The following is an 11859-nucleotide window of genomic DNA, read 5'->3' as shown; positions in this document are numbered from 1 at the left end:
TGGGGTGTTTAGGCAGTTCAGAAAGGCAGTGGTAGTGGAGGGAGAAGTGTCAGCTCTTCCTCGGGCACCGTTGCCGTATCCTGCACGATGTTTTTTTTAAACATTTTTATCTACAGATATCCACAACACACACGAATAGAAAAAATCCTATCAAGTACAGTATTACCAAGGAAACTCGCGTATCTGTCTAAACCCAAATTCCCCAGTTCCACCGATTTGGGCATGATCTGATGCTCAAACATGGGCTATGTCTTTACCCTTTGTATTCATGGTGATTCGTGGCAACTTTATTTGAATTAATCAAAACACTGCCATGGTCAAAATCACTATCGGGTCACATCACACACAATCAATACCGTCCTCCTCGTAACAATCTTCATTATCACCGTTATAATAATATAAAATATCTAAACCCCGGTGCATATTTCTTAATCCAGCCCTGACCCAACGCAATACTTCTACCATACAACCTCTCTGGTAAAGCGAGTGAGAAATAACTTTCTACTGGTGTTATTACGGTATATTTGACAATCAAGGCCAAGGGGGAGAAGCATTTCGAATTGAGTTAGAGGCGAAAAAAAAATCTAGTTTGTCAGCTTTCCCTCTTTCCTTGTACATACAAGAAAACCTCTGTGAGTTTAAACCACTTTTTTTACTAAACTTCTCTTACCTTTGGCTTAAATATTCTTCTCTTGTATGTTACTATGACATCTTGTCATAGAGCTTGCGGGAAAGGTAATTCACTGTACTTGTGCATGTGACATCAACTTGTAACGTGAAACTTGTCAATGTATCTTTATTTGTGTAAATTGTGTCTTTTGTCGTTATTGCGGCAGGTAGCCTAGTAGTTAGATCGTTGGACTATTAACCGAAAGGTTGCTAGATCGAATCCTCCGAGCTGACAAGGTAAAAATATGTCGTTCTGAATCACTCAGTGATTTCTCAAGTGGGTAGCCTATAGCTTCAAAATGTCCTTTTCACCTCATCAGCGTTGATCATGTAAGATGTGTATGAACAGATAATCAACCGATACTAATGTTACCGGACCTGGGTTCAAATACTATTTTAATTACGTTCACATCCACTTCAAATTAAGATATTTGAAAATACAAGAAGTTGCATTTTGGAATGTATTTGGATGTGTACTTGGAAAGTATTGGCATGTATTTGAAAATGCTGAAATACAACTAAATACTCCAATGCATTTGATCCCAGGTCCAAGGAGTATTTAAAATAATGAATTTGCATTTTATATGAAATTATTTGACAATAGGTTCAAATAGTTGATTTGACCACATTATTTGAAAATACTAAAGTACACAAAATAAGTATTTAAATCAAAAATAATTAAATACACGTATTTAAACTCAGGTCAGGATACTACATGGTATTCAAAGAAACTACAAAGGAGTAATTGTGTCTTTCCCAGGTGACCTTAGTGTACCATTATGTGGCTCTGGGCACTGCTTCCGATCTGTTTGGCGGTGTTTGGCACTGTGGGCATATGGGTGGTGTAAGTATTTATCTGACATCCACGTGTGCTCTCCTCTTCAGCCACTTCTTTATTAGTGATAGGCAGAAGAATACTGTGGTCTCGTACTACAATGATATGGCGATGAGGAAAATGTTCATGTTGCTTTCAGTAGAAGTAACAAACATAGAACACTTGTGCTCTGAGTGCAAGAAACAAAACAAACATCAAATGATTGCCTCTGTCACCCTCCACAGGGTTTGGGCTGAAAGATGCACGGTGCCTTCGGAAAGTATTCAGACCCCTTGACTTTTTTCACATTTTGTTACGTTACAGCCTTGTTCTAAAATATTTATTTTTTTAAATACTAAAATCCTACATTATGGGGCATAATGTGTAGCAATCTACACATTATACCCCATAATGACAAAGTAACCCCCCCCCCTCCCACAGAAATACCTTATTTACATACATATTCAGACCCCATGCTATGAGACTCGAAGTTGAGCTCAGGTCCATCCTGTTTCCATTGATCATCCTTGATGTTTCTACAACTTGATTGGAGGCCACCTGTGGTAAATTCAATTGATTGGACATGATTTGGAAAGGCACACACCTGTCTATATGAGGTCCCACAGTTGACTGTGCATGTCAGAGCAAAGACCAAGCCATGAGGTCAAAGGAATTGTCCATAGAGTTCTGGAACAGGATTGTGTTGATGAACAGATCTGGTGAAAGTTACCAAAAAATGTCTGCATCATTGAAGGTCCCCAAGAACACAGTTGCCTCCATCATTATTAAATGGAAGAGGTTTGGAACCACCAAGACTGCATAGAGCTGGCCGCCTGGGAAAACTGAGCAATCAGGGGAGAAGGGCCTTGGTCAGCGAGGTGACCAAGGACCCAATGGTCACTCTGACAGGGACTGGGAGACTAGTCAGGATCGAGGGAAAGATGAACGGAGAAAAGTACAGAGAGATTCTTGATGAAAACCTGCTCCAGAGCGCTCAGGATCTCAGACTGGGGCAAAGGTTCACCTTCCAATAGGACAACGACCCAAAGCAAACAGCCAAGACAACACAGGAGTACTTTAGGGACAAGTCTCTGAATGTCCTTGAGTGGCCCAGCCAGAGCCCGGACTTGAACCCAATCAAACATCTTTGGAGTGAGCTGTGAGCTGAGTGAGCTGTGCAGTGACGCTCCCTATCCAACCTGACAGAGCTTGAGATGATCTGCATAGAAGAATGGGAGAAACTCCCTAAATACAGGTGTGCCACGTTTATAGCGTCATACCAAAGAAGACTTGAGGCTGTAATCACTGCCAAAGGTGCTTCACCTCAGTACTGAGTAAAGGGTCTGAATACTTAATGTAAATGTGATTTTTCCGTATTTTTGTTGTGTTAGCAACAACAACAAAAAAATCCTGTTTTTGTTTTGTAATTTATGGTACTGTGTGTAGATTGATGATGGGGGGAAAAACTGTAACCTACCAAAATGTGGAAAAAGTCCAAGGGTCTGAATACTTTCCGAAGGCATTAAAATACTAACTACAGTTCTTGTTCTTGCCAGGTTTGGTATCGCTGTATCGAATGAGACTGTTAACATCACAGGTAGATTCCCTTACATCAGGTAGGAGTCACACGGGTCTTTCAATCAAGTCAATGTTTCACAGTACTTCTTAAATATTCCCAAAGGCATGGATCAAAATGAAAAGTGAATCCTTGAGGAATCAACACTAGATAACGTTAATATTAAGATGATAACATTATTCAAATTGTATTAGTCATATGTATCGGATACACATGGTATACATCGTCCAATTAAAAACATACTTGCAGGTTCCTTCTCGACAACGCAACAACAATAACAAATAATAAAATATAAGAATACCAATATAAAGTAAATTAATAAAATAAACATTTTAGCATACACAGAACAGCGTCAATTTTGTCAGGACATGGACTCTACAATGTCAAGTTGGCTGGATATCTTTTGTGTGGTGGACCATTCTTGATATACAGGAAACTGTTGAGCGTGAAAAACCCAGCAGCCTTGCAGTTTTTGAAACAATCAAATTGGTGAGCATGGCAAAGACACTTAAATCTTTTGTCTTACCCATTGGCACACATACACAATCCATGTCTCCAAGGCTTAAAAATCTGTCTTTAACCTGTCTCCTCACCTTCATCTATACTGATTGAAATGGATTTAAAAGGTGACATCAATAAGGATCATAGAATGGAATGAGCAGGTGTTCCTAATGTTTTGTACACTCAGTGTAAGTATAATACAGGAAAACACAATTTATAGTCCAATATTTACACGTGTATTGGGGAAGGGTGAGGGGTGCACATGTATAAATTGAGCAGTATAATACGAGTCTGGTAACAGCAGCTGTTGTGTGTGTGTGTGTGCTAAGGTGTGGAGAATCAGAGCAGGTGTCCTGTCCAGTACAAGTGTTCAGCAGTCTGATAGATTGTGGATAGAAACTGTCTCTGAGCCTGTTGGTATCAGACCTCATGCTCCGATACCGTAGCTAGCATGGAGCATTAAAGTTCACCTAAATTACAGAATGACATTGGTTTTCTATGGACAAGGTATGACAGCAATCCATACTTTGGTTGTGCTTTCCTGTCTGCATGACAATGGTACTTATATTAGTTTTTTTGCGCTTCATGTCCAAATCATGTAGAAGCAACTTCATTGAGTTATACTATCATTTTTTGAAATATTGTTTTTGCTTCAAATCATCCCAAAATAAGACACATTTTTTACATAAAGTATGAGAGGGGAAACAATAAGGTTTGTATTGTTAAATTAACCAATACACTTTATGAGGTTGTTACATCTGATGATGTGTTTCTAATCGTAGATAATTGAAATGTGAATTTTGTGTTCCACAGTGAGTGTGGCACCTATAATCCACAGAGCTGCATCTTTGCTCAGATCTGCAACGTCTGTGCTGTCTTGGGTAAGTGTATAGATGCACGCGCGTGCAGGCGCACACACGCACACACACACTTTTAATACCCCCTTCTCTCTCTGTGTCAGCCCTGTGGGTTGTGGTGATCCGGTTTCAGCAGATCAGGGACTATGGTCAGAACAGCAAGGTGAACATCGCCAGTATCGTACTGGGCTTCATCTCCTGTGTGGGCATCTCCCTCATCGGAAACTTCCAGGTATTGTTTAGAATCTCACTTCAGTGTAAACTGAAGTTATTGCAATACTATTATAATATCTCTGTATTATTCTGATACAAGTCCTATTATAAACTGGGTGGTTCGAGCCCTGAATGCTGATTGGCTGACAGCCACTGGTAACCAGTTTATACAGTGCCTAGGCATGATGTGTAAATAAAATGATACAAACCCCCCCAAACATCCATTGATACATTCGCAAGCCACTGTAATAGCAATAAGGCAACTTGGGGGTTTGTGTTATAATGCCAAAACATCCCGTCGAAGGGCTGTGTCCAGGCACTCTGCATTGCGTTGTGTATAAGAACAACCATATACCACACCTCCATGGGCCTTATTGCTTAAATATCCTCCACCCCTTGCATGTACACATAGAAAGTTGACATATTGTTATACCCTGATAATTGCTGACAATATCTCCTTCATTCCATCTTCTCTCCCATCCCTCCATCTCTTCATCCCTCTCTTTCAGCAATCTGTAGTGATGGGGATCCACTTGTTGGGAGCGTTCTTGGCGTTCTTCGTGGGCCTGGCCTACTTCTGGCTGCAGGTGTGGCTCTGCTACAAAGCCCATCCCTTGAAAGACCGTCACTGGGTTGGACCTCTTCGAGCTACATTCTGTAGCATCTGCACCGTCCTGGTCATCACCAGTATCCTTACAGATATAACATTGGGGCGCTCTCCATTCTCAGAGAATGTCTCTTCATGTAGGAATATATAAAGCATCTATTACTCACTTTTGATGCATGCTAAACAGTGTTTATGCAAAATATATCAACTTGAATACCGGTGAAAATATGACACAAATACAGTGGAGGCTGTAGTGTATATTCCCTGGCCAGACTGGCAGAACACTTAGCTGGGAATGAGACTGTATACAAACTGTATCTTTTAGACATTGACAGGTCATCTGCTTGTGTTTTTGCTCCTTGACTGGCCTTTCCCTCCCCAGTGGCTATACTTCATAATACCGGCTACAAATCTGGAGCGGCCATTTGTGAGTGGGCCTTGGTCATGTCCTTCTTTGTCCTTTTTGGCCTCTTTGGGTCCGAGTTCCGTCACATCGACTTCCACCAGCTCACCGTGCAGAAACAACGTCTGAAGACTCAGAGCACCAACGGAGTGGTCAGAATGAATGATGTTTCATAGTACAGCCAATGAGGCAGGTAGCCTAGTGGTTAGAGTGTTGGACTAGTAACCGAAAGGTTTCAAAATTGAATCCCCGAGCTGACAAGGTAAAAAAAAATCTGTCGTTCTGCCCCTGAACAACCCACTGTTCTTAGGCCGTCAATGAAAATAAGAATTTGTTCTTAACTGACTTGCCTATAAAGGTTAAAAAATAAATACAAATGAGACTGTGACCATGCATTGATACACTGTTCATAGCTTAACATCTAAAGACACACACACACAGGGTTATTTTGACTAGCTAGTTGGGTTGCGTGAATAACCCAACTGACTGTTAAATACACTACCAATGGTTAAATTAACCCATGTTTGGGTATTCCAAACAAACAACATGTTGGGTTGTTTGGAATACCCAAACATGGGTTAATTTAACCATTGGTAGTTTTTCAACCGTCAGTATGGTTGACCCAGCAGCTGGGGCTTTTTTTAATGTAACCCAGGTTATTTTCATGAGGCGTGGCCTATTAGGGGCGTGGCTTTCAGATAAGATTTTCTCCCTTTTGGCTTTATTTTTGTACCAACAGAAATGATTTAAATGAGCACATCAAGACATGAACACTGTAAACATATCTACACTATTTATGTAGAAGAAGATATGATACAGGAATGGAAACTTTATCAAGTCATGAGGGTTTACATAAGTGTCTGATGAGGGTTTACGTAACTGTAAGTGTTTTTAATTTATTCTGCTGATGTTAAATAAAATGTGACTTTAAACATACTGTACAGAGAATATCGAGCCTTCCATCAGTGTCTGTCACGTCAAAAAAATAAAACATGACATTTGTTTTCTCAGTGCAAACACATTTAAAACAGAATTTAAAAACATTTTAAAACAGTAGTTATATCAGATTTATTTTTTACAAACATTTAAACAATCAATGTGCAGTTGCAAAGGTCCATATTGTTGATATATAGTACCAAATCTGTTTTCAGTGCTATTGTTAGTGTTTCTGAATAAATATGCATATTAGCATTATGTGTCCAAGCCTTTAGGACAAGCAGCCTTGAATGTGGGTTACCAAAAAACATAAAGAATACCTTTGGGAAACTTACCACTTCCTGATTTCCTCAAGGCGAGGGCTGTTTGCAGGGGGTGGCTGTGATCAGCTGTGCTGCCCTTCATTTTCTTCAGAACTACCCATTAAAAACGTTGCAGATAGAAATACAATTTATAGACGTGGCATGACACCCAATTCTATGTGACATAAGTATAGCTGTTCTACATAACCAATTTCTATCTGAACGTTTTTTTAACATTGCACCCTCCTGAACACAGCCAGTCCTCCACCGATGCAGCCGCACAGACTGATTGACTGCCTGCCAAGGAGAACACTGCCGTTTTTTCAGCCTCTGTTTTTGTCAGTCCATTTAGCCAGGCTATCGAGCTGAAGGTGAAGACTGACTGATTCACGCTGCATTAGAAAGACAGCATGCTACATGGTGTCTCAAGTCAACCCTGAGCATTACTGCAGAAAATACAGGTCAAGATTTGCTTGGGAGTAAGTAGTCTGCAGCATCTATTCACCTAGAGCCTACATCTTTGTTTCTGTTGAAAGGGCAGAATTTGTCTTCAATGTTTTGACTGCTGCAGTGGTGGATGCTATGTTTCGTTCCTCTGTTGTCACATAGTATTGCTTTCACTGTTACAGGAATCTGTGTGTGAGGGTGATGCAGAGGAGCTGTACTGCACTTAATCAATTCTACCACATGGTGGCACCACCAAGCCTATACTCACTTCAACATACAACGATTAACCTTAGTTTTGTTTGACTATTCCACTTCGTTGCCAGGTTATAGGTGCCTCTGACAGTTTCCTGTCTAAGTCTCTGAGGCAGGTGTCTGACATGCCCAATTGTAAGGCAGTTTGTTTGTCCTGTCAATAAACCTCAAAGATCATTGCAGATATATGCGTTTCATTTTTCTGGGATAGTCACCATTTGAAGTGGCCTGGGGTAAGATGTTTTTATGAGTTCCTTAGTTGAGGACCTTTGTCCCTTTTTATTGAAATTGGTCTCAAGTGTATCTGGGTGTCTCAGTTGTCTCGTTTCGTCTTTCCCAGGTGACGTAAGTAAACAAAAATCTGGGCGCTGCTTCCAATCTGTTTGGCACTGTGGTAATATGGGTGGTGTGAGTATCTAACAGACTGGTCTGCTCTCCAGCTACTTGTCTAGATAGAATAATAGTGTGGTCTTATGCACAATGAGATGGTGTTGATAAGAAACATACTATCAGTGCAAATAACAAACAGAAAATCACTGAAGTATTGATATACTAACGGCAGTACTTGTTCTTCCCAGGTTTGGTATCGCTGTATCAAATGAGACTGTTAATATCACAGCGAGATTCCCCTACATCAGGTAAGAGTGACGCTGGTCACTGTAAAGGGTTTACCCCGAATTCCACTGTGTATTTGGACTATGTATATAGAGGCACTACCACGGTTAAACTTGTATAAACACTAACAAATCATGCTGGGAAATGTTAATGAGCCCACAATGCCACAATACCATACACACATGGGTGGCTCATTGTTTTAAAGTCAATTTAAAACCTCTTTGCATCCGAGTTCCGTCATATCGGCTGTCACCAGCTCACCATGCAGAACCAAGGCCTCAGCGAGACACAGAGCATGGGATCATAATGGGATCATAATGTACAGTAAACAGAATAGTAATGTAATAATGAATACTTGAACATTCAGCTCTGATTGAGCTCTACATAAGTGTACATATTTTAAACATATTGTTGAATAAACTGCTACTCTTTTTATTTAATAAAATACTACTAACTTTGATGCTGCATCTCCTTAGCGAAACCTTTTTGTTTGGTTTCTGTTGAGTTTAAGGGAAATATTGATGATATTTTCCTGATCTTTGTTCATCTTTTGACTACAGCAGTGGTGGTTGTTATGTTTCCTCTCTCTGTAGGTTGTCTCATTGTATTGCTTTCACTGTGACAGGAATCTGTAGGATGAGGGTGAGAGAGGTGCTATACTGTAGTTAGTCCATTCTACTACATGGGAGCACAATCAGGCCATGTAAATCAGCCTGGCCTCAGAGCCATATGAAACATACTTCAAGACGTATGATACCTACTAACAAAAGAAACAAAAGGAAGGAGGGAGGGAGGGAGGTCAGCTGGGTGGGGGGTGTAATCCACTACCATCTAGCGATCCAAAGGTTGCGTGTTCGAGTTGAGTAGGGGACAACTGATACATTTGAGTTAGCCCGTCCCCTAACCCTTATTCAAAACTTGAAGGAAAACTCCACCCCAAAAAATTATATTTTGGTATTTGTTTTATTGGTACGTTGTAGACCCACAATGTTTCGCTTGTCAGGAAATCTTCCCCGTGTGATGCATTTTGCATCCTTACAGGGATGATTTATGTATTTTGAAAGTTACATAGCTTGAAAACTAACCTGCTACTTAAATTCACCTAACCTTTGTCATTTTAGTTCTCCTAACCTTCATGTAAATGATCCTAACCTTTGTAGTTAGTTTCCCATCCAATTCATATGCTATTGTGCGACTGGGTAAGACATATGATACTATGCATCCTCTAATTTAGATGATATTGTACAAGCGTTATTCCATTCATAATGTGACCTAACCTAATTAATAACGGAACCTAAATATACCATACTAAATGGAGTGTTTCACATTTACGAACGTAATCATATGAACTGAGGCAAATATTTTTCAGCTTACAATTTTGAACTTTTAAAGTACATTATACTGCAACTTTGTGTTCCAAAACAGAGTAGAGAACATATGCCATATTTAGCCCATAGCTTGTGTCTATATGGAATTAGATAATCATTAGAAGAGCAAAGAGGATGATTTAAATGACTTTGAATGGGTGTCTAGTTTAATTTATCCCAGGTGACCTAACTGGATCATAATGTGGCACTGTGGGCGTATAGACGGTGCGAGTATCTGACCGGCTGGTTTGCTGTGGTCACCGATATCTCAAGCTAATGTACAATGAAATGGTGTCTATAAAAAAAAAAAGTACTGTTGGTGCAAAGTAATAGACACAGGAAACGTACGTTCTGAGAGCGAGAAACAAAACACATGAACTGAATAGCTACATTCTGTTGGTGTGTTCTGAAAAAAGTTTTATTTTCACTGAAGTGTTGAAATACTAAACACAGTTCTTGTTCTTGCTGGGTATCGCTGAGACTTCTAATATCACAGAGAGATTCCCCTACATCATGTAGGAGTCACACTGGTCTTTACAACACTGTAAAGGGTTTAACGACTCCAGAGTAACGCAGACCTACAGTACACAAATCATGTTGCCACAAATAATCCAATTTAAATGGAGATTAAGTTTATGAATTCTATGACTGGTTATAGAGAAGAAAAGTACAATGGCAATACTTCTATTTTTTAAATCTTATTTTATGTGGTGTACCAAGTAGTGAAACTGTTCTGAATAAAGAAGTAATAAAACTGGCCTTCTTTAGACTAGTTGAGTATCTGGAGCATCAGAATTTGCGGGTTTGATTACAGGCTCAAAATTGCCAGAAACAAATAACTTTCTCCTGAAACTCATCAGTATATTCTTCTTCTGAGAAATGAAGGCTATTCCATACAAGAAATTGCCAAGAAACTGAAGATCTCGTACAAAGCTGTGTATTACTCCCTTCACAGAACAGTGCGAACTGGCACTAACCAGAATAGAAAGAGGAGTGGGAGGCCCCGGTGCACAACTGAGCAAGAGGACAAGTACATTAGAGTGTCTAATTTTAGAAACAGACGCCTCACAAGTCTGGCAGCTTCAACTGGCAGCTTCATTAAATAGTACCTGGAAAACACCACTCTCACTGTCAACAGTGAAGAGGTGACTCTGGGATGCTGGCCTTCTAGACAGAGGTCCTCTAGTGTCTGAGTTCTTTTGCCCATCATCTTTTCTTTTTATTGGCCAGTCTGAGATATGGCTTTTTCTTTGCAACTCTGCCTAGAAGGCCAGCATCCCGGAGTCGCCACTTCACTATTGAAGTTGAGACTGGTGTTTTGCGGGTACTATTTAATGAAACTGCCAGTTGAGGACTTGTGAGGCGCACGTCCCCATTCGCATCGGGCTGTAGTAGAGCAAGATGAGAGATTCATGTTACTTGGTGCCCACATCACCAACAAACTATTATGGTCAAAACACACCAAGACAGTCGTGAAAAGGGCACGACAAAGCCTATTCCCCCTCAGGAGACGGAACAGATTTGGCATGGGTCCTCAGATCATCGAGAGCATCCTGACTGGTTGCATCACCGCCTAGTATGGCAACTGCTCGGCCTCCGAACGCAAGGCACTACAGAGGGTAGTGCGTACAGCCCATTACATCACTGGGGCCAAGCCTCCTGCCATCCAGGACCTCTATACCAGGCGGTGTCAGAGGAAGGCCCTGAAAATTGTCAAAGACTCAAGCCACCCTAGTCATAGACTGTTCTCTGCTACCGCATGGCAAGCGGTACCGGAGCACCATGGCTACCAGGACTATTTGCATTGATCCCCCCCTTTTATACTGCTGCTACTCGCTGTTTATTATCTATGCAAAGTCACTTTACCCCTACCTACATGTACATATTATCTCAATTAACTCGACTAACATGTACCCCCACACATTGACTCAGTACCGGTACCCCCTATATTTAGACTCATTATTGTTATTTTATTGTTGCTCTTTGATTAAATGTTTTCTTTGGTTTATTTAGTAAATATTATTTTTCTTAACTGCTTTGTTGGTTAAGGGCTTGTAAAGTAAACATATTCGGAGCATGTGACAACTGTTTACTCTGTTGAGTTAAACATGCTGTTGCCTAGCTGTTTTGTATATGATTCCATGGCAGCATAATCAAATCAGAATCTGTCTATACAGAATGAGGAAGGTCACGTACTGTCACAACGGAAACCAATATCTTGACTGCCCTTTCACTTCTTTAGTGTCTGTAGGCATACTCTCTCATGTGCCCTTCTGCTCTGGAGCGGCCATTTCTGAGTG

The 11859-nt window shown here is 40.5% G+C and overlaps 1 protein-coding gene across 3 annotated transcripts; it reads left to right on the top strand.

Annotated features, from left to right (window-relative positions):
• Positions 1–525: 525 nt before the first annotated feature.
• tmem150b (transmembrane protein 150B) lies at positions 526–6576 on the top strand. 3 transcript variants are annotated; one of them, XM_064985870.1, is made up of 8 exons: positions 526–632; positions 837–906; positions 1430–1513; positions 3040–3099; positions 4374–4441; positions 4522–4649; positions 5140–5317; positions 5620–6576. In XM_064985870.1, the coding sequence occupies exons 3-8, from the start codon at positions 1449–1451 to the stop codon at positions 5814–5816; spliced, it is 696 nt and encodes a 231-aa protein (XP_064841942.1). In that variant the 5' UTR covers positions 526–632; positions 837–906; positions 1430–1448; the 3' UTR covers positions 5817–6576. The 3 variants fall into 3 exon arrangements, with proteins under 3 accessions (XP_064841942.1, XP_064841944.1, XP_064841943.1); XM_064985872.1 differs by lacking the exon at positions 837–906 and having other exon boundaries at positions 529–632; XM_064985871.1 differs by lacking the exon at positions 526–632 and having other exon boundaries at positions 641–906.
• Positions 6577–11859: the final 5283 nt, after the last annotated feature.

This window comes from Oncorhynchus masou, chromosome 14 (genome assembly GCF_036934945.1).
Source record: "Oncorhynchus masou masou isolate Uvic2021 chromosome 14, UVic_Omas_1.1, whole genome shotgun sequence".
Lineage (NCBI taxonomy): Eukaryota > Metazoa > Chordata > Actinopteri > Salmoniformes > Salmonidae > Oncorhynchus > Oncorhynchus masou.
Note: the sequence above shows the minus strand (reverse complement) of the source record. Positions and strands in the feature narration are given on the sequence as shown.